General features: G+C 43.3%; 1 protein-coding gene across 1 annotated transcript in view; it reads left to right on the top strand.

Moving 5' to 3' along the window:
• The first annotated feature begins 313 nt into the window (after positions 1-313).
• The window catches only part of lonp1 (lon peptidase 1, mitochondrial), a 40961-nt gene continuing 18310 nt past the window's right edge, over positions 314-22964 (top strand). Inside the window, exons 1-12 of the mRNA XM_061737424.1 lie at positions 314-890; positions 1893-1981; positions 4372-4491; positions 4573-4729; positions 12382-12495; positions 12599-12660; positions 13711-13840; positions 14978-15061; positions 15138-15206; positions 15985-16136; positions 20628-20766; positions 20853-21031. Of these exons, the coding sequence (XP_061593408.1) occupies positions 381-890; positions 1893-1981; positions 4372-4491; positions 4573-4729; positions 12382-12495; positions 12599-12660; positions 13711-13840; positions 14978-15061; positions 15138-15206; positions 15985-16136; positions 20628-20766; positions 20853-21031 (1805 nt within the window). The 5' untranslated portion in view covers positions 314-380. The remainder of the gene's footprint in view (positions 891-1892; positions 1982-4371; positions 4492-4572; positions 4730-12381; positions 12496-12598; positions 12661-13710; positions 13841-14977; positions 15062-15137; positions 15207-15984; positions 16137-20627; positions 20767-20852; positions 21032-22964) is intronic.

Raw genomic sequence — 22964 nt, 5'->3', positions numbered from 1 at the left:
CACAGTGTACATAAGCATACATATAGTTAATAAAATTGTCTAATAAAAGTGTTTATGGCTGTTACCAGGAAGTGATATGTGTGTGTGTGTATTTTAAGGGTTTTCTTTTTCAAATAGTCTCAATATTGATACTTTTACACAAATTTGAAGTGAGAAGATCTACATTTCACACTGGTTTATATTTTTGTCAGAACGTTTTCATTCATGATTTCTTATATTACAAAACGCGTTATTTAATCGCCTTTTTTTGTCCCTGCTGGGGAGCCATACTACAAATACAGAGCACGTGGTGTGAGGGCATGGATGTGTGTGAGGGACGTCAGCAAGCGTTGACGGAAGCTGGAGGTCGGCGGGTCACGTGTGTGAGAAGCGTCCAGAACATGTCTTCAGGTGTGAAGATGATCGGTGCCGCCCGGCAGCTGCACTCCAACCCCGGCCTGCTGCTGCGGTTCTACCGGGCCGTCCTCCCGGGGCAGGAGGCCGGCTCCGCGGCCCGGCTCCGGCCGGCGCTGCGCTGCTCCCGGCCCGGGGCTCCAGCCGTGCCGCCGGGCTGCAGGCTGAACTCCGGCACCCAGCGCTGGCTCCGGGCCGCGGCCGCTCCTCTGGCCGGCCCCGGCCTCCCTCCGGGGGGCTCCGGGGCCCTCGCCCTCTCCAGCAGGGCGTACGGGAACCGCGCCTCCGGGGCGGGCTTCTCCGGGGAGGACGGCGGGGAAGCCGCGGGCTCCGGGGGAGAGGAGTCCGGGGGGGACGGCGGGGACGGGGGGGCAGCCTACAGCGGCCCGCAGATGACGGCGCTCACACCCATGATGGTCCCGGAGGTTTTCCCCAACGTCCCGCTGGTGGCCGTCAGCAGGAACCCGGTGTTCCCGCGGTTCATCAAGATCATCGAGGTGATGTAACCTTACATACATATACTTAAATGCTGATGGAACCTGCAATACATATACTTACATGCTGATGTAACTTTACATACTTATACTTACATGCTGATGGAACCTCATATACTTATACTTACATGCTGATGTAATTTTACATACATATACTTACATGCTGATGTAATTTTACATACATATACTTACATGCTGATGTAACCTTATAAACTTATACTTACATGCTGATGGAACCTGCAATACTTATACTTACATGCTGATGTAATTTTACATACATATACTTACATGCTGATGGAACCTAATATACTTATACTTACATGCTGGTGTAACCTCATATACTTATACTTACATGCTGGTTTAATCTTATATACTTATACTTACATGCTGATGGAACCTTACATACACTTACATGCTGATGTAAACTTATATACTTATACTTACATGCTGATGTAACCTTATATACTTATACTTACATGCTGATGTAACCTTATATACTTATACTTACATGCTGATGGAACCTGCAATACTTATACTTACATGCTGATGGAACCTTACGTACACGTAAATGTAAATGTACACATTTACATGTGTACATTTACATGTGTACATCATCGAGGTGAGGCTGATGTAACCTTACATACATATACTTACATGCTGATGTAACCTTTTATACACTTACATGTACACATGTAAATGTACACATTTACATGTGTACATGTGTGCATCATCGAGGTGAGGCTGATGTAACCTTACATACATGTACACATGTGTACGTGTGTACGTGTACATGTGTACATGTGGCTAGTTAGGTGACCTTCTTCCACCTGGAGCCCACGTGTGTTTTCAGTGAGAAAGCAGCGACTGTTCCTGGACCCGGGGACAGGGTGGAGGGGCCGGTTCTGGGGTGGTTCTGGGCGGTTCTGGCCCGGTTCTGGCCCGGTTCTGGGGTGGTTCTGGGCGGTTCTGGGGTGCTGATGTTTGTGGTGTCTCTGGACCCGGCAGGTGAAGAACAAGGAGCTGATGGAGCTGCTGAGGAGGAAGGTCCGCCTGGCTCAGCCGTACGCTGGCGTCTTCATGAAGAAGGACGACGCGTAAGTGGTTCCTGCTGGTCCTGGTCCGGCGGGCCCGGGGACGTTCCCATCGCTGCTCTGATCACATCACTTTGTTGTTGTTTTTTTTTTTTTTCCAAATTCTGTTTATTGATTTTCTCTCAAATAAGCAACATACAAAACATTCATAACAAGAAGCCCAAAAACAGTAGTGTGCATTAATTGGGATGTACTATTAAGAGCGCTCACGTCAGGAAGTGACGTGCACAGCAACAGTAGCAGCACCGCTGTGCTCTTTCCCGTTTATTCTGGCCGAAATAAGATGACATTATATAATATTATTACATACAAATATTATAATATTAATATTATATAATAATATTATTATACTTCATATTATACTTATGACATATATACGTATCACTTAGCAACCAAACACCGCTGCATTGCATTGTGGGAAGTTTCTGCTTAGCTAGTGTCCATCAATCCATACTAATACATTTCTCCTGAATGAGTATGGATAGTACATACTATTGAGTACGTACTAATGTTTCGGACGCACTAAAACATTTTGCATACTCATTTTTAGGGGTGTAACAATATATCGTGCCACGAAATTTCGCGATACAAAAACGTCACGATACGTGTCGTGGAGGTGACAACCTGTATCGCGATATTGGGTTATTAATATTAATCTATTGTGTTGACTAAAAATGCGCATCCGACCGCGACCGCGCGGACCAAAATCTTCTTCCACTCAGAAGAAACTAGTCCCGTTTTGCGGTCCTGTTTTGAGCTCTGAACTTTTACTTATGTAAGGCTGGTGTAGAGTTAAGCCTTACCTTATTAAATTAAACCTTTTTGGGGTGGTGAGTAGGATAAACACGGGGACAACTTCTGCTGAGTTCCAGTGTACTTTAATGTCCCTCAACAGCGTAGGATTTCAGAGCATCAACACAGCACCTAGTGCTGTATCACTCCGCCCAATCTAAAACAAATTAACAACTACAGATAAACTGACTAGTGTCATTATAGTCCCTGATTTACAGAATATAAAGAATATATTTATAAAATAATGAACCCTGAATTACCAAAATAACCTTCTTAACAAAAATAAATCTCCTCTTACACTTATAAGGTGAGCATGAATCAATCTTTTTTATGATGTAAAATTGTATGTATTTATTTACTTTTATTTATTTATTTAATTTTAGTTGTTCAATTTCTGGAAAAGAAAAAAGTCAAATCATACATGAGAGAAACTATTCAGTTTGTGGGTAAATATTTGTACTTGTATGAAACTGAAGATGCATAATGCAAACCTGACATTTACTTTTAGTTCAGTTTGTGGAAAATGGTTGTCCTGGCTTTCTCTTTAAAACTTAAACAGTTATAAAGAATAACAAACTGGAACAATAGGGCAAACGCACAGCATTGTTTTGTATTTTGTGTCTTTATGTCTTTGTCTTTATGTGTCTATAAAAGACAATTTTTTCCAGTCATATATTCCTCTATCAAGGTTGTTAAAAAATACTGCTATAATATCGTATCGTTATCGTGACCTCAATATCGTGTATCGTACCGTATCGTGAGATTGGTGTATTGTTACACCCCTACTCATTTTGCATACTCATTAGGGTGGAAGTGTGGAATTTCGGACGCAGCCTAGGTGTGAAGACATCTCTTTTAACCACTGAGTGGAATTAGGACTCTGAACATCCTTCCACTTCAAGGCTGTTACTCTTTTGACATGTAACAAACGAATATCTATGAGTTTTCTTTTCTTTGCATTTGCACCAAAGTCTTCAGGGTGTATATGTACCGTACAACGAAGCAAAGTGCCTCTTTCTATGTTACACTTGGGACAATTGTCTGGAATGTTGGGATTAAAATGATTTAGCTTAACGGGAGTAATGTAGGTTCTAAAGAGCCATTTGTATTGCAGTAATCTGCCTCTTGTGTTAATATTCTGGGTCTGGGCTAGACGACAGGCCTTCTCCCGTTCTTCTGTGGATATATCTAGCTGTAGATCATTCCTCCAAGAGGAGAAATAAGAGTGGGAACTTTCCTGCAAATTATTCAAAAGTATGTTATATAGTTTTGATAATTGGCCCCTGCCCTGTAAATGGTTAACTGTAAATTGTTCAATAACAGATAATGGCGGTTCCACATAAGTTTTACTTTGAGCATGTACGATGAGGTCACTTTGAAGGAGTTTCAGGAAACTCAGCGTTTTTGTGGAACTTATATCCTGGTTTAAGATCATTAAAACACATATTTAATTCACAGTAGACGTTTTGGAGACAGGTTGCTGCAATCAGATTCACAATGAGCGTATAGTTGTCCTGAAGTCTGTAAAAACACCCACTTTGGTCCGGGGGTCCTGGCGGCCCGTGTGTGTCTAACTGGACCGTTTTGTCCCGGTGTCACAGCAACGAGTCTGACGTGGTGGAGTCTCTGGACGCCGTCTACTCCACGGGGACCTTCGTCCAGATCCATGAGATGCAGGATCTGGGAGACAAGCTGAGGATGATCGTCATGGGCCACCGCAGGTCAGCGCTGCTGCTGCTGCTTCTGGCTCTGCAGGCGTGTCCTCCGAGCCTCAGCGCTCACCGTGTGTTCTGGTCTGGCAGGGTCCGGATCACCAAGCAGCTGGAGGTGGAGGCCGAGGAGGCCACGGAGTGGTCCGAGTCGGAGCCGGAGTCCCAGACCAAAGCCCCACCCAGGCGGAAGTCCAAACGAGGCCGCAAGGACCCGTCGGGTTCCCTGCCGGAGCAGCTGCAGGACAAGGTTTCTAAACAAACACCCACTCCCTACCCCAGGGGTCGGAAACCCGCGGCTCTAGAGCCGCATGCGGCTCTAGAGCCGCATGCGGCTCTTTAGCGCCGCCCTAGTGGCTCCTGGAGCTTTTTCACAAATGTTTGACCTTTTTTCTCTTTTTCTTCTTTTTTTCTGTTTTTTTCTTTTTTTTTTTCTTTTTGTCTTTTTCTTTTCTTTTTTTTCCCTTTTTTCCCTTTTTTCTTTTTTCCTTTTTTTCTCTTTTTTTTCCTTTTTTAATCTCGACATTTCGACTTTTTTCTCGACATTTCGACTTTTTTCTCGACATTTCCACTTTTTTCTCGAAGTGCACAATGAAACAGTTATAACTAATATAGCTACATGCAGCATGTGTTGCCTTCATTCTAAGGCTTATACGAGACTTTTAATTTTTTGCAGCTCCAGACATATTTGTTTTTTATGTTTTTGGTCCAATATGGCTCTTTCTACATTTTGGGTTGCCGACCCCTGCCCTTCCCCCACCCCCCAACACCAGACAGACGGGACAGTAGAACCGCCCACGGCCCGCGTCAGGCTTAGGGATTTTTCCTCAGCTGGTACGATTTGGAAAAATGTATTTCTTACCTAGGGTTTTTTACCTGTAATTTCAGTTCAGTTTTATTTATATAGCGTCTAATACAACAGAAGTTGTCTCCAGGATCTTTCCAGAGACCCGGAACATGAACATAAACCCCCGAGCAATTATTACATAAACAATGGCAGGTAGAAACTCCCCTAGTGGGAGAAAAACCTTAAACCAAACAGTGGCAAGAAAAACTCCCCTTTAGGAGGGAACTATGAGTAAACCGGCGCTCTGACAACAGAGAGCTCTGTTAGGAACATAAGGAACTATAAGGTCTTGCAGATATCACGGAGCTAAGCCGTTTGGGCTTCATATGCAAGTAATAAAATTTACCAGGTTTTACCAGGATGAGCTGCTCTGAGCAGGAGGGGCCTTTAGAGCACCTTTATATTCAGACTAATGTAGGTGTAGGGACTGCAATGTTTCATCCTTTACTTTGCATCACTTTCACTTACTTTTAGAAATATGACGTCATATAGTCTTGTTTGACTTTGTTTCGATTATAGTGAATGATTTGATGTGGCCACATTTAAGCAACACTAGGCTCCTCGGCTCTCTGCGAGGAGCATCCCCTCCCGTCTTTACTAAACCGTCCCAGTTTGCTTTGAAAAGAGTCTGTCGCACGTAGCAACGCGCAGATGAGCTCACGGTGCAAACAGGCCGAGTTTGGGAAAGTTAGGTGGAACTCACCGGCAGTCCCGGACAGCAGCGCTGACACCTGCAACATGTCGTGGGCGTATGACGATACAAGCACGACAGCACGTGACTGACGTGTGTAACTGGGTGCGCTTGTTTTATCTCTCTGAGAAGGAGAGACGACGTAATGTAATGCCCGCGGCTAAAAGCAAATGCGTTACAGTGTATACTTAAATATTCACGATCTGTGCGATGTACATTTTGTACACATTTGTACACATTGCCCAGCCCTATGTCCGCTATGTTTTTTTGTTTGATTCAGTCTGCAAATGATGACGTAAAGCATTCTGGGAAATTTCTCTTGCCCTCGGTCGGTGAGTCAGTATCTGAAATCCCTCACTGTGAAGGGCTAGATTCATACACACTAGCCCTCGTTATGTCCACTAGCCCTACATGCAAAGAGGAATTGGGACACCACTACCCTCACGGGAACCCACAAAATGTAGGGGTAGGACTGAAAAGTAGAATAGGGGGGGATTGGGCCAAAAACATGGTTCATAGGCTGAATTTCTAATTTATTTAGCAAAAACAATCAAAAGCTTGTTTTAAAGACAGTCAAGGCCTGTTTAAAATAGGGATTGGATGCCATAGTAGATCCCCTTTAAATTAATTTGTTTCATTTGTTAACTTTGTTTATTTTATGTTATTTATTAGAGTTATTTGAGCCACTCACAGCTACTCTCGTTGTTATAACCTCAACCACATAATTGATGCGGGAAAGGCGAAATAGCTTGTGTGATGATGACGGTGATGGATTATCATCCAACTTTCAGTCAGGTGACCTATGAACTGTTAATTATCCATCAAACTCCACAATCATCATTGTAGCAGACCTTGGATTTGAAGAAAGGTAGAGAGTCTCGACTGATGCGTAAGGTTTGTTTTATTGAAGTCGCATCCGGAATCATGCCGACAGAGTCCTTACGACACCGTGAAAACTGGAAAAGGATACAAACAATTTATAAAACTAGTTTCCACAGCGCGTATAGAAAACTCATGAATGAAACTGTTCTTAATTTAATAATACAATGTTAAAAACATACACAACTATATCAAATTGTCAAAGGAAACAACCAGAAAACAAATACAAACATCGTACCTCGCTGCGCTCTCCAAGGAATGCGAAACAAACTGGTTTCCTCTCGCACAAACAGAGCAGACCCTGAAAAGGTGATTGTCTGTTCATCACCATCAACACAAAAAAATGTATGGACTGACCGGCACAGAGCCACAGATGACAAAAAGGGACCCAATCCTGTATGAAAGCCCAGGGAAGTTTTAAGGTTTACCCGGCTGTCAGAAGCCAGCTGATCATCAACAGCTGGAGCCGCCCGCCGGACCTTTTAAATAATGTGGGCGGATTTCCGGTCAATTTACATACAAATCATATTAAATACAATATATACACAAAAGAAATTACAATTTTAAGACACATCCAAAGAATAATCAACTGAAATTATACTCATAACAAATCCCATGTTTATCATAAAGAAAAATGTATCAACTAAACAAATTGGCTCAATATGGTCCTTTACACTCCCACCAATCATTCAATCCGAAACCTTTCCATATTTATGAATGATTTAAGTCTTCAGGACCATTTAATCCTTCAAACGTGCAAATTAACATGGTTTACTATGCTAAGGGCCAAATGTACATGTCTGCGTACGCATGTTTCCCATGTCATTGTTCACTTTCCAGGAGCAGCACCAATTTTTGAACTGCTCTCTCCATGATGGTGAGCTTTTCTCCTCAACAACCTCACTCATCCTCGCCAGCAGCTCATCCCTCTCTTGAGTGAGCTGTTCAATCTCATCCTCAAGATGTCGTACCTTATTAGCTCCATGTTTCTTCAGGGCTTGATATTGTACAACAAAGTCCTTTGTTTTCTCACCCAGTTCCGTCTCTACGGTGCAAAGCATGTCCCCCATGTGGTGACACTCAGCTATGACAGTGTTTTGCTCTCTGATCAGTTCCTCACACTGGTTTCTCAACTCCTGGTTCAGGTTTTGATGCTCCTCGCTGTGCTGGGAGTTTTGGTCTTGGGTTGAACTGGTAAGTGGCTCTACATCTTGATCTTGCCGGTCATGATTAATGACCATTACACCTTCAGTAGAAGCACCAGCCATGGCCATTTGCATCTCATGGGTTTTGAACTCCAGCTCCTCTTTTCCCATTTGAAAGTCTTCTTTGGCTCTGCCTCAAGCTCACCCTTCACATTACTGATCAGAGTGAGCTCATCCTGCGACATGGTGTTCTGGGTTTGAAGATCATCAAGTGTTCCTGTTACCTCGCTGATCTCTCTTTCTTCTCCTTCGCCATTACTGGAGTCATCTTGACTGGCTCTAGACAGCTCCAGCATTTTGGCAATCCCAGAACCACGGGCAGGTTCCTCATCTTCCTCTTGAACATCCTGCAGGAAGCTTTCTTTGAGGGCAGGCTGCTCAGTCAGCTCCTCTTGGAGCATCAGGAGACGTTCCCTCTCGATCTCACAGTCCTCCGGGGCTCTCATTTCCTCCTCGTGCTGCAGACTCTTCTGAGCCAGCTCCTGGTGTCTGCATTGGGATTCCTCAATGGTGGTTTCTAGGACTTTGATCTTCTTTTGCCTGTCGAGGTGAGGATTTGCGGCTCCTATTATACTCCAACCCAGCTCAGTTTTCTGTGCAAATGGTTCATTCTCACTGCCTCTAACAACTTCAAGGGGTGCTAAGGCTGAAGGACAGTCGTATCCGATCAACAGCCCTACCTCACAATCTTGAAGCGCTGGCAACTCGTTGGCAAGATGTTTGAGATGTGGCCATTGCAATGCTGTGGACTTTGTTGGAATAGAGGACGTATCAACAGGGATAAAGTCACGTGTGTATGCTTGTCGTAGTTGCAAATGGTTTCCACGATTAAAGCTTCGAACTTGCAAACCACAGACGCTTTGACTTGGCATTACTGTATCTATGGCAGTCATTGTACTGAGTTTTAACTGGAGTGGTCGAGTCATAACATTTAGCTCTTTGATAAGACTTTCCAAGACAAAGGATGAATCACTCTGCGTATCAAGAAGAGCGTATGTGAGGATTTCCTTCTGAGGGTCTCCATTGAATGACAAGAAGACTGGGACGATACTAGAAGTGGCAGACGCCTTACGGATGAGTCTATGTGACAGAGCTTCATGAACTTCCGTACTTGGTTCTTCTTCTGTGGGAGCATCTTCTGCTGTGTCTCCACTCTGCCTTTCTCCCACCATGTGCAGGCAAGTGGGATGTCGTCGACCACACACTCCACAGATATGTCTAGTTCTACACTCCTTTGCAAAGTGTCCTTTGCGTAAACATCCAAAGCAAAGACGATTTTGATGTATAAATGATCTTTTTTCTCCCATTGACTGAGATGCAAAGAGAGGGCACTTAGCGATGCCATGCAGCTCTTCCTTACAGACAATGCATGGTAGCCTTGACTTAGAAACAGAGTCAGAAAAATGTTCTGACATCTTGAATGTCTGATTTTTAGCTTGGGCATTAGTGCTAAGGGACTTTACTCCTTTGGGAAATGTATCATCTGATGATCTAGCGCTAAACAAGAAGGGTGAGGCAATAGGATTACAGGCTATGCGAGCCTCCTTCTGCACAAACTCAGCAAAGTGTTCAAAGCTTGGATACTCTTCAGATTTATCAAGCTCTTCCACAGCAATTCTGCTCCATTTGCGCACAACCCAGTCTGGTAACTTCTTCAAAAGCTTATGATTTTCTTCGCTGTCATTTAAGATAGACAGCCCTTTAACATGAGGCATGGCCTCTACACAGCCTTTTAGAAAGTCAGAAAAATCTCTGAGAGCAAGGGGGTCGTTTGGACCTATTTTAGGCCATTTCATCAGCTTATCTCGAAAAGCTTTCTGAACAACGAATGGATTGCCGTACCTGTCCTTTAAAACAGACCAGGCACCTTTATAAGCGTCTTCAGAGCTCCGATAGAAGAATCCCTCTACAGCCTTACGTGCCTCACCAGCAAGGTAGCTTTTCAGGTACAGCATTTTTTCGCTTGCAGGAATAGGTTTAGAGTCAATCAAAGTTCTAAATGACACCTTAAAGTCCACAAATTTCAAAGGATCGCCAGCGAATGTGGTAGGCTCAGGAACAGGGAGGCGATTTAAGGAGAGTGAATTTGCGATTGTTTCAGCAAAGATGGCTACTGTGTCTAGATGACTATTCAAATTCATAGGCGGAGTCACTCTAACAGGGTCTGGATTGTAAGGCTCATCAGCAGCATCCCCTTCAATTTGATTGTATGTTTGAACACGAGCTGCAGCCACTTTAACATCCATTTTGACTTCCATCAGTTTCAACCTTGTTTTCTCCTCTTGCAATTTCAAGTCAACTTCCGCCTGCTTTTGTTTTAATTGTACCAACAGTTGTGACTCATGGAGTTTCCAATCACTCTCCAGTTTACTAAGTTTGGCTTGCTGGACTTGTATCTCCAGCATTGCTTTTGCTTGCTCGCATTTAGCTGCAAGATCTGCTTCTGCATCTGCTCGTTTTGAGGCTCTAGAAATGACTGACAAGTTATCTTCCCTTTCATCAAAAACAGTCTCGGTGTTAGTTCCGCCAAAGATCGACCCATGATCATCTCGATTTAAAATCATTCTCACTCTTTGTTTCTCAGTTTCAGGGTTAAAGGTGTTTTGATCAAGGCCTCTGTCCAGTCGTCTACTCACGAGGTCAGCGATCTCTGTAGTCAGCGTATTACAAGCATCCATTTTCTGTATAATGTCAGGAGTATTAAGAGAGTTTCGCAGAAGTGGTCCGTAACTTTGGTTTACTCGATCATATCCACCTTGAACTCGTTTGTTTATATCTTCCAAATCCTCCTTGACGCAGAATTTCTTTAGCTTTGTCCTGGCTTCTTTAGCCATCTGCTTCCAGGATTCATAAGCCTTTATGAATGCTGTTATGTGCCATTTAGCTCCTGCTTCACGCATTTGTTTACCCTTTTCTGTGAGCTGCTGCTCACGGCCACTAGGGGTCGGTTCTTGTGCGTCATTAGGCTTTTCATTTTGATTTCCCTCTTTTGATGACATTATTTAATATGATTGATCACTTGACTAAATGCAAGATAATGGACTATAATATGAATGTAGCACAGGTTTTTACACAAAGTCCACAGTTAACTGCTCATCATTTACATAGACCGTCCATATATTTAAAATGAAGTTTCAATCACAAACATTTGAATATTTTCATGTGGCAAACGCATTCAAAATATCATCAAGCAATTGTTACATTTTCTGAAAGTCCATTCCACCCTTTTCAGTCCGTTTGGGAATAATCCTTTTCAAGGTTCAGTTCGTCCGGTGCTTTTATTAAACAACGTCTCTCACCACGCTGAGTTCGCTGCTCCTGCCGTTGACATTTCACTCACCACGCCGAGTTTTCACTGTAGCAGACCTTGGATTTGAAGAAAGGTAGAGAGTCTCGACTGATGCGTAAGGTTTGTTTTATTGAAGTCGCATCCGGAATCATGCCGACAGAGTCCTTACGACACCGTGAAAACTGGAAAAGGATACAAACAATTTATAAAACTAGTTTCCACAGCGCGTATAGAAAACTCATGAATGAAACTGTTCTTAATTTAATAATACAATGTTAAAAACATACACAACTATATCAAATTGTCAAAGGAAACAACCAGAAAACAAATACAAACATCGTACCTCGCTGCGCTCTCCAAGGAATGCGAAACAAACTGGTTTCCTCTCGCACAAACAGAGCAGACCCTGAAAAGGTGATTGTCTGTTCATCACCATCAACACAAAAAAATGTATGGACTGACCGGCACAGAGCCACAGATGACAAAAAGGGACCCAATCCTGTATGAAAGCCCAGGGAAGTTTTAAGGTTTACCCGGCTGTCAGAAGCCAGCTGATCAACAACAGCTGGAGCCGCCCGCCGGACCTTTTAAATAATGTGGGCGGATTTCCGGTCAATTTACATACAAATCATATTAAATACAATATATACACAAAAGAAATTACAATTTTAAGACACATCCAAAGAATAATCAACTGAAATTATACTCATAACAAATCCCATGTTTATCATAAAGAAAAATGTATCAACTAAACAAATTGGCTCAATATGGTCCTTTACAATCATGTTAACATTAAATCAGGTAGATTTGTCTGGACGTTTCTCTTGCGGGGTGGGGGAAGACACTAAATCAATGCATCTCTATTATTGTGTAGAGTTTTGCGGGCGGGAGTGTAACACAGGTGCGGGTGGTAATGGTCATAAATTGAGCGGGATGAAGGAAAGCGTCCTGCTATAGCAGGGCTCTAGTGACAGGGTTGCTCTTTGCTCAGATTTCCGAGGCAGACCTGAGTCCAGAGCTCCAGCCGCTGCCCTCCTCCAACATCCTGATGGTTGAAGTGGACAACATCCAGCACGAGCAGTTCACCGTAACCGAGGAGGTCAAGGTACGCCGCTAGAACTGAACCGTGAAGGCCCACGGAGCCAGAACGCTGGCCCGCTGGAGCCAGAACGCTGGCCCGCTGGAATAACAGCCTCTGTGTTGTCCAGGCTCTAACGGCAGAGATCGTGAAGACCATCAGAGACATCATCGCTCTCAACCCCCTCTACAGGTCAGACTCCTCTCTAGTCTACTCTAGTGTCTAGTCTAGTCTCTAGTCTTCTCTAGTCTAGTCTAGTCTCAACCCCCTCTACAGGTCAGGCTCCTCAGGCTGGGGTTAACGCTGCAACATTAAAACATGTGGGACCGTAATGTTCAACCAACTCTGAGGCTGGAGCTGGTCTCTAGTCCATTTTAGTCTCTAGTCCAGTCCAGTCTAGTCTCTTGAGTTCCGGTCTGGCTGGTCCTGGTTTCTCCAGCTGGTCCTGGTTTCTCCAGGTCCAGCTGGTCCTGGTTTCTCCAGGTCCAGCTGGTCCTGGTTTCTCCAGGTCCAGCTGGTCCTGGTTTCTCCCGGTCCAGCTGGTCCAGGGGCCGGATTCGCCAATATGTTCTTAAGAACGATCTTAAGAAATGTCTTAAGATCTAAAATTAAGAAGTTCATAAGAAAGTTCTTAAGTGAAATTCCTCAATATTTTCTTAAGAACCGTCTTAAGAACTGTCATTTCTTACGAATTTCTTATTTTTCCTACTTAAGAACTTCTTAAAATATGTCATTGCATTGCACGCGCCAACAAACAACATTTATAGGTAGTTTGGTCTTAACCGTCAGTCACTCACTAAACATGGAGAAGGAGAAAAAGAGATGCAGGAACTTTTCAAGGTTATGGTGGATGAGATTAATGTGTTGAAAAAGGTGATATTAGAGTCTTACCTTTTCACAGAAGACATTTTAAGAAGGTTGTCTTAAAGTTAAGAAAAAAGTCAAGAACAAATTTAAGAACTTTTATTTCAAGAATACCATTTACCGGTATTCTTAAGTTTTTTTCTTAAGAAGAAAGTTGAGAAAATACTTAAGAACTTTTTGGAGAATATGACTTCTTCTCTTTTTTCTTCTTAAAACTGAACTTAAGAAAAAAATGACACTTAAGAAGATTTTTTTTCTTAAGAATGTTTTGTGAATCCGGCCCCTGGTTTCTGGTAATATGGTTGGTAAAGGATTGCATAGTGAGTATTAGTGTTGGTGCTGGTGAGGACGGCCTGTGTGTGTGTGTGTGTGTCTCAGGGAGTCGGTGCTGCAGATGATGCAGGCGGGCCAGCGAGTGGTGGATAATCCCATCTACCTGAGCGACATGGGAGCAGCTCTGACCGGGGCGGAGTCACACGAGCTGCAGGACGTGCTGGAGGAGATCAATGTGAGCAGTCGCCATGGCGACCAGCCCCTACACTTACAGGCTTCCTTTGTTATTGAGAAGATAGATAGACTGGGTTTCCAGCATCAATAACCCTTTTAAAACCCGAATATTGGCAATAACCCGAATTTGCACGGCCATGTAAACACCAATAACCCCTTTGAATAACCCCAATATGCTCATATTCTGGTTTTTAAAAACCCCAATATGAGCCCTGAGTTACTCCTTTTAAAACCTGAATATTGGGTCATGTAAACACCAAACAGAATATCCCCATCAAACGGAACAGGAATCTGTTTTCTGCACATGTTCTGTTCACAAGGAATCCTGGTGTTTTGAGTCCAGGAAGTTCTTCTAAACACGGAGAAACACAAGACCAGGAGGAGACTAATCACTTCATAAATGTAATGAAGGATATGAACATTTCTGCATTTGTAGACGGTACAAAGTACCGGGATAGAAGATTTACAAGAAGGTGAGAGAAAAGTTGCGCGAAGCAGCATTTGTTTTGAATTTGGATACAGGAAGAAGAAGCGGAAATGACGGGAATTGCGTCATCACGTTCTCTGTGCGTCGCTGGTTTGATCCAGATATCCCAAATGATTATTTACCATGTAAACGGAATATTCCGAATGTCTCAGTAACCGGAATATTAGCAATAACAGCCGTGAGCAGCTATGAAGTGACAGAGTTCCTGGTAGATCTGGTCGTTCCTTATCGCCATCTAGATCTTTTTAATTCTCTCCTCAGCACCAGGTTTATGAACATCTGACCCTCAGAGTTGGATCATGAAACAGACTTTTGCTGCCGTTGCTGGTTGAATAAAATGAACAAGAAGCCGCTGTCAGTCGCTCTTTCGCTGATCGGTGTCCTGTAGTGTGATGATGTCAGATACAGCCGACTCAGCAGCTTAGAACCTCGGCAGAATAGATACAGAAAAGTATCTACTCGGCACGTTACACCCCTAGAGGAAAAGAACCAAACCGAGTGGAGTGGAGTCGAGTCGGGCTGAGTAGGTACTAGTGTAAAAGCGTCATAACAGCAAGTTTGTTATAATCATGAATAAAATTAATCTTTTAAAAGATGACTTTGGTGTAAGAAGATGTAAACGAGCTTGGTGTTGTCTGTTGGTGTGTGCAGATCCCGAAGCGTCTCTACAAGGCTCTGTCTCTGCTGAAGAAGGAGTACGAGCTGAGCAAGCTGCAGCAGCGCCTGGGCCGCGAGGTCAGAGCCCACACCCCTTCCTCCTCCTCCTCCTCCGGCCATCGCCCGCTCATCCCTCTTTCTGCTTTGTACTCAGGTGGAGGAGAAGATCAAACAGACCCACAGGAAGTACCTGCTGCAGGAGCAGCTCAAGATCATCAAGAAGGTAACGCAGAGGGGAGCAGGAGAGCCCCGTCTCAGTCGGTGGCCGGTGCAAACCGGGCGGGAAAACACTGGCAAGGGAGGGCAGGAGTGGGAATAAGAACAGGAAACTAACAGAACAGAACCACCGGAGGAGGGCAGGAAGCACACGGGACACAACAACTGAGTCGGAACAAAAACTGCATGGAACCAGGACCATCCCAGGAGACAAAAGCAGAACTAAAACTCCAGGGAAAAAAGGACCAAACTGGAAAAAGCAGAAAAAAAAAAAAAAAGAACCAGGAAAGAAAAATTATTTATATATATATATATATATATATATATATATATATATATATACTGTATATATTATATATGAACGGGATATAAAACTCGAAAAAAAGAGATGGAACAATACATGAAAGAAGGCGGGGGATGAATGACAGGATCCTCCTGTGAAGTTCTCCAGGTTCCGTTTATTTTCCAACTTTGAAGTCATTTGACGACTAAAGAAGAAAACCAGGAATTCTAACTGATGTTAAAACTAGGATTTAATTTTTTTTCTTTTTAAACTGTGAAAGTTTGCGTTTGCTTTTTCTCCATTCTATGGCACCAGTTGATTTGTTGGGTTGTGTAACTGTCTGATATTTACGTCGCAACACAACAAAAGGCTTTGGCTGCCAGCGGTGACAACTGGGACCAGGAGAAACTGTTTTCTCCCTCTGCTCCAGGAACTGGCCTGTGGTCGAGGGTAGAGTTTAACGTGTGTGTGTTTGTGTGTGTGTGTGTGTGTGTGCGCTCAGGAGCTGGGTCTGGAAAAAGATGACAAGGAAGCGATAGAGGACAAGTTCAGAGAGAGACTCAAAGACAGGACGGTGCCTCAGCCCATCATGGACGTCATCAACGAGGAGCTGAACAAGCTGGGTCTGCTGGACAACCACTCGTCAGAGTTCAAGTAGGTCTCCTGCTCGCGCTGCTGGCAGCTCCGCTTGGGTTTTGCTGCATCTTGGGTTCTGTGATTTACTTACAGGATGGTCACCTGGTCAGGTCCTCAGTTGTGACTGATCTGAAAAATTGACCTCTGTTACAAAGAATAAAATCCTTTCGTATAAACTGTAATAATGTCTTAGAAACTAAGAGCCAGACAAACTGGAGCCACACGTCCCTCGCCCCCCACGGGACCAGGAGCCGGTTGGGAGGAGTCTGCTCCTGAAATGGTTCCAGTGTGAACATTCAGGGTCTGCTGAACTTATTTGGGTTATTGTAACTCTTTGTATTTTGGTTTTGATCAGTCATCGGTTTTATCATAGAAACACTATTTTGCTTCTTTTTTTTTTTTTTTTTTTTTTTTTTTTTTTTTACAATTTTTGTTGTTATTGTAGTCTTTTACTGGGTAATGTATTGTTCTCAGAATCAGAAAAAGGTTTATTGCCGAGTTTGTTTTAAGAAAACACACACAAGGAATTTGTTGTGGTGATTGGTGCGATTAGTTTATCTTAGTTTAATATTGTTTTTTCTGTGTAACGTTTCAGCACCTTGGTCAGCTCCCTGTCTTAAATGTCCTATATGCAGTACTGGAGTTGAGGGGGGATGAGGAGGGATGGCCTCCCCCCTGAAATAAAAACAGTCCAAATCATCCCCCCTGTAAAACCTCCATCCCCCCTTTCCATCCCTTATGTCATTTCATCAATGAATGTGGTTTTACTGCTATTTCAACATTAAGGGCCCGATTTACTAAGATCCTAAATAAAGAGTACTAAATTGCGTGTGCACTGAAAAAGTTTGCGCGTGCTGTTTGCGTGTGGTTTGCGGGTGATCAACTAAGATTGCTTGCGCAATTGATAACAGGTGCAAACAGCAGTATTTAAATGAGGTGTTGCGTGTCTTAAGGTTTGCGAGCGCAGATCTGCGCCATGGAGAGTGGATGGAATGCACAGTCACAAGTCACAAGCGCAAAATGAAATTTGACGAGTTGGAGTTAGAGATATTAGTGGAAGAGGCAAATAAACACATTCATGAACTACAGCAAAGAAATTTAAACATTACCAAAAGAAACGCAATATCGGAGAAAATCTACGATAGAATAAATGCAGTTGGTAACACAAAAAAACGGAAAAACGGCTGGTTTTTCATATTTCAATTTTAGGCACAGATCAAAAATACGAAATAGAAAAACGGGCCACAAGACTGAATTTGATTTTAATATTTAATTGGTCGGGTTTGCGTGACCCGGCGGTGCTCGGCATGATCTGAGGAGAAAAAGACAATCAGACACAGAGCTGGAGAGCGCTTTGATTCATCTATTTATGAGTTAAGTTTTTATTCAGATGTCCACAGTATATTGCAAATATTATATATTATATAGCAAACACTGACAGTAAATGTGTGACAGACGGGACCATCATATGGCCGTCGATTTAACGCAGAACCATAATTCAGGCGAAGCTGCAGTCTGTCTGCGCTGATCCTGACACAGCGGGTCGGAGCGGATTTGGTCATGATGTTTAACCTGTGTTTTGTGATTAATAAGCACGGGTTTTAATTAAATCTAATTTACGAAGGATGATTTCACGTTCAATAAGATAAGTAATCAATAAAATACAAAGTTTTGGCACAAAGGCTTGGCCTGCTTGTGGGCGAGTGGAGGGGGGCACAATAAAAGAAGGTGCAAGATATAAGGCGGAGAACTAAAGAAAAAGTGGCCTTTTAATAAAACTAATAAAACCATTTTTAAAATAGCATGCAGCAGAATAAAGAGTCTCTCTCTGCGTATTCTTTGATTTTGGATGTCCCTCCTTGCCACAATAACAGCAGCAGCAGATTAGCACCTTCCTTTCGAACGTATTAAATACAGACGCAATCACAATACGCGCAATTACTTTCAGGCTTGGTAAATCTCATTGCGTGTGGTAAATGGAGCAATTTGCATCTTCCCCTCCCAGTATTTAGCGATTTCTGCCGGGTACGCCCCATATTGATTATTCATCAGGGCAAAAGTACTAACTGAATTGCGTGTGCAATTTAGCGCATTTCAGAGACGCAGTCGTCTTTGCACGCTGTTAGTAGATCAGCTCGCACATTGGTTTGCGGGTGATGTCAAGTTTGCACACGTTTTTACACACGCAAACCTTTAGTAAATCAGGCCCTTAGAGTCATCACCAGAAAAATAACACCAGAAAAATAACTTATTTGACAATTTTCACCTGTTTCAAGTAAATTTTCACTTGAAATAAGTAGGAAAATCTGCCAGTGGGACAAGATTTATCTTCTCATTACAAGCAAGAACATCTTGTTCCACTGGCAGATTTTTCTACTTATTTCAAGTGAAAATCTACTTGAAACAGGTGAAAATTGTTGTTTTTTCCAGTGATGAGTCTTGTTTTAAGTGTAATGAGATTTTTTTAACTAAAATGAGACATTTTAACTAGAAATAAGACCAATATTCTTGTTAAGATTTAGAGTTTTTGCAGTGATCCATGTTACTTATCCTGTGAAGGACAGAGTCATATTGATAAGTTCAGAAAAGTGTTTTTTATTGTTGTGTTTTGATGTATTTGATGTAAGCCCAGTGGATATTTAAAGCTTACAGAAGGCTGCATTTAACTGCTGCTATGTCATTCCTGCAGTATTTCTGCAGGTGTTTTGGTCACTGCTATTATTTGTAATATATTATATTATTTGTAATCAGCACAAATTATCTGTCCCCATATGATCAAATCCACCATCCCCCCTGATTTTTTTATTTATTTATTTTTTTACAACTCGAGTACTGCCTATAGGGATAAATTAGACTTGACCTGAACGTGTTGGTGAGGTACCAGCTAGATGGAGTGGGCCTCATCAGAACACACAGTACGTGTCCCAGAACTAGTCTGCTCCTGAGGGTTAGACTGGGGGCATAAGGGATAATGCCCAACGAGGTGTACATTACCATAAATGTATGCAGACGGTTTGCCTCCTCGAAGTCCAGGGCTTAAAGGGAAAGTTCGGTTTTTTACAACCTGGACCTTATTTCTGGCATTTTTTATGGTCGTATACTCACCCAGAAAAGTTTGGTGTCATTTGGAGTCCTTCGGAAGATATTAGGGGTTTTTTTGCGAGCCGCTTCTCCATATAACGGTAGTGAACGGGGCACAGCGGGACACAGACGATGCAGCGTCTAAATAACACATGATTGCCGCGAAACTAGTTAATTTCTTTTATGAATCACTAGATCTGCTTCCAGGACCTGTTGTCTACATCCGGGGCTGTGTGTGTAACAAATAAATCAGTTTGTAAACAAGACCTCTGAACTCATGACGTCATCTCTGTGCGCGCACTCTGTCCTCCGTTCAGTGAGCTCTTCAGCCGTATACTCTGGCTCAAAACGGTAAGGACGTCCATCATATTCAAAGTCGTCGTCCACAACCTCAGAATTTGACAAATATTCAGACATGTTTCAAATAACTATCAGTAAACTAACAGTAGCGAACTCCAGCTGTACACGGAGCTGTGTCTAGGATGCTCGCACAGAAATTGAGTTGAATTGAATTGGAGGTAAAGTCAAGAATTATGACTTCATAAAGATTTAATTCAGTTTCTGAACACAGAAATCCTGACTTGATATAGTCATTGTGAAATTAAAATATTTTCAATTGCAGCGGCAGCTTGCGCCGACTTGCCCCCTTGCTGCCGCGGCAACCCGGCGGTGTGCGCCCTGTTGCGTGCCGCCGACCTCGGTGCAAAGCCCTGCGCCCTTGCGCAGTGGCAGCACATACACAATGAATGGGAAAGCCGGCGCCAGACCAGAAAAACATTTTTTCGGTCGCCAAGCAACTTGCAACGAATATGCGTGCTGCTCTGCGCCGAGTCTGCGCCACCCCGGCGGTGTGCCGCGTTCTATGTGAAAGTAGCTTTACACACTAGAGTTTAAACTAACTAGAGGTTTACTAACACACTGCAGTTAATTTTCAAGCATCTTTTCAATGTCTTTTTTTGTAAAGCACTTTGAAATGTCATATACATGAAATATGCAAATACATTTCCTTTGCCAAATACGTTGCACCAAGTTAAAATTGATCATTTTACCCAATAAATATAAAATAGCTAAGCATACTGTACATTTCTATTGAGCCTGAAACATGTCTGTAGTTTTAAGGCAGGGCTGTCTGAAGGCCCCCACTCCACAAATCTGAAATAATGAAACACGAAAATGCAGATTTTTGGCCTGGTCCCCTGCACACGGAGGTTTCTTCAGATTCTCTGAATCTTTTCAATGTTTTATGTCAATTATTTTAGAGGTTAAATGTTGTTGTGATTGTCACTTACTGCTTCAGCCTTTTTCTTTCTTGTTTCCCAACTTAGACATGTTGCTTCCTTTGAAATTAAACATTTTTTTAAACGAGGGAACAGTTGTAACCAAAAGAGCGTAACTCCAGCATGTGATGCAGGCGACTCTGTGTTTCAGTGTGACCAGGAACTACCTGGACTGGCTGACCAGCATGCCCTGGGGCACCAACAGCGAGGAGAACTTATCCCTGCAGAGAGCCAGGGAGGTTCTGGAGGAGGACCATTATGGTATGGAGGATGTAAAGAAACGCATTCTGGTGAGCAGAACTGCAGCAAAACTGTGGGCACTGAAGGTTGGCCGGCCGTGGACGTGGCAGGACTGAACCTGCTCTCGTCTCTGCAGGAGTTCATCGCCGTCAGCCAGCTCCGAGGCTCCACCCAGGGCAAGATCCTGTGCTTCTACGGGCCCCCGGGGGTCGGGAAGACCTCCATCGCCCGCTCCATCGCCAGAGCGCTCAACCGGGAGTACTTCAGGTTCAGCGTTGGAGGCATGACCGACGTGGCTGAGATCAAAGGGCACAGGTCTGGAAAACTGACCCGGCAGGAAATAAAAACACTTCAATGCGTTTTGTTTGTTAGTTTGTTTGTTTGGAATAGTTTAACAAACAAATAGAACCTCAGACGAAGAACATACCGTATTGGCCCCGAATATAAGAGGGTGTTTTTTGCACTGAAAATAAGACCATTCGGGGTCTAGACATTATACCCATCACAACGCTAGATGGCGCCAGATATCTTTAAAACGAATGCGGAACTTAAAGCGGCACTATGTAACTTTTCCACCTTAATATCATATTTCCAGAGTCATTGTGATGGAACATCAACTTCCAACAGGTTTAATGAACTTCTGTCATGGTCTGAGGGGTCTGTATCGCCTTCACTGGCACTATGTAACTTTGAGGAGCATGGTAGGAACCCTGCCACACTAAAAAACTACACATTTTTACGGCTTTGACTTCTTTACGGCATACGTCTCTTTCCCGATTCGTAGTCGAGACGAAAATGGGCGGGGCGTGGAGCGCAGCTCCGCAGAAGCTGGTAACCTGTTGCTGTGTTGTGGCTGCAGCAGCTCCACACAACAGACGTGGGGAAAAGATCGCTAATGGTTTAACTTTTCACCGCTTTCCTGCTTGGAGGCAGAAGCACGGAGGTCAAGAATCTGAGATAACAAATTAAAAGAGTAAAAGAGTCGTCGGCTCGGTTGGATCGCAGCATAACGTAACGTTCCAAACATAACGTTCCTCAGTAAACAAACTAACACGCACACAGACGGGCGTCGGATCAAAACACAGGTTTATTAAAGGAGCTTGAGGCCGGATTGTGGCAGGATTTATGAAAAAAATCCGTATACATTTTAAGTTTTCTAGTAATAATGTCAGATGAAGCGTTCCAAACCCAAAAGAATGATTCCTCTAGTGTATCTCTCCTTTGCCTTGAACAGGCTGTGTGCTGCAAAATGTGCTGCAATTCGGTCCCGAATTTCCCGCGCTGTCCTGCGGATGTGACGTCACATGACGCTGCATGCACGTTCTCCCCGTTCTCCCGTGCCGGCTTCACTGTTGGCTGCAGTACCCCCAACGGCCGTCGTGGTGAAGGGTGGTGCTAGAGAGTCTCAAGCTCCTTTAAACCACAAACAAACACTCACAGAACGGGGTCGGATCATTCAAACGGGTTTTATTCCCCACTTCTCCAGCTAAACGCAGTTGCTGGCCAGCTCGCTGCGATTAACCCAAAACTTCAGATAAAACTAGTTTGTTGAGGAAAAAATATTAACTCTATTTGTAGCTGCAGAGAAAAAAAAATAATCCCACTCTTCAAAGCAGTCAAAAAAAAGAAAAGGGAAGTAAGAGTAATACAAAACATGTACTGTATGTTGTACTATTATACAAATTTATTGAAACACTTGGCGAGTCAAAGATTTACCAAAGCAGCTGCCAAACACTCCTAAACAAGGTAGTAAGACGTGGGTTCTGCAGAACTGCAGCAGTAAATCCTTCTAAAGAGTGGAGCTCCGACGAGGAGCTTCATTCTTCAGTAGGGATTTCATATGGATCCAGACCGTTAATAATCATTATTTTCTCCATATACCGCTCGCTGGCTTCCTTGTTTAAGGTATCCCGGTAAATTCCAGTTCCTTTACAGCAGTTTAACATCTTATTTTTGTGTTCCGCCTGTTCACTTGGTGAAACAGAAAAGTAGTTTTGAAAGTCCGTCCCGTCTTATTTCATTCACTATCAAAACAAATGCAGCGACGGGACAGGAGTTTTCCGGCAGTACGCGCTGGTGCTCATGGGAAACGTAGTGTTCTTTCTGGTAAAGCACTACCGCTTTTGTCCAAAAGATGCCGCCAAACTCAGAAAAGCTGAAAGTTACGTTGTGCTGCTTTAACTCCACGAAGAATAAAAATAAAAAATAGCGGTAAGAAAGAAAATAGAAGAAAATAAGAGTAGAGAAA

This window comes from Cololabis saira, chromosome 13 (genome assembly GCF_033807715.1).
Source record: "Cololabis saira isolate AMF1-May2022 chromosome 13, fColSai1.1, whole genome shotgun sequence".
Taxonomy (NCBI): domain Eukaryota; kingdom Metazoa; phylum Chordata; class Actinopteri; order Beloniformes; family Belonidae; genus Cololabis; species Cololabis saira.
This window is presented reverse-complemented; position numbering and strand designations above follow the sequence as displayed.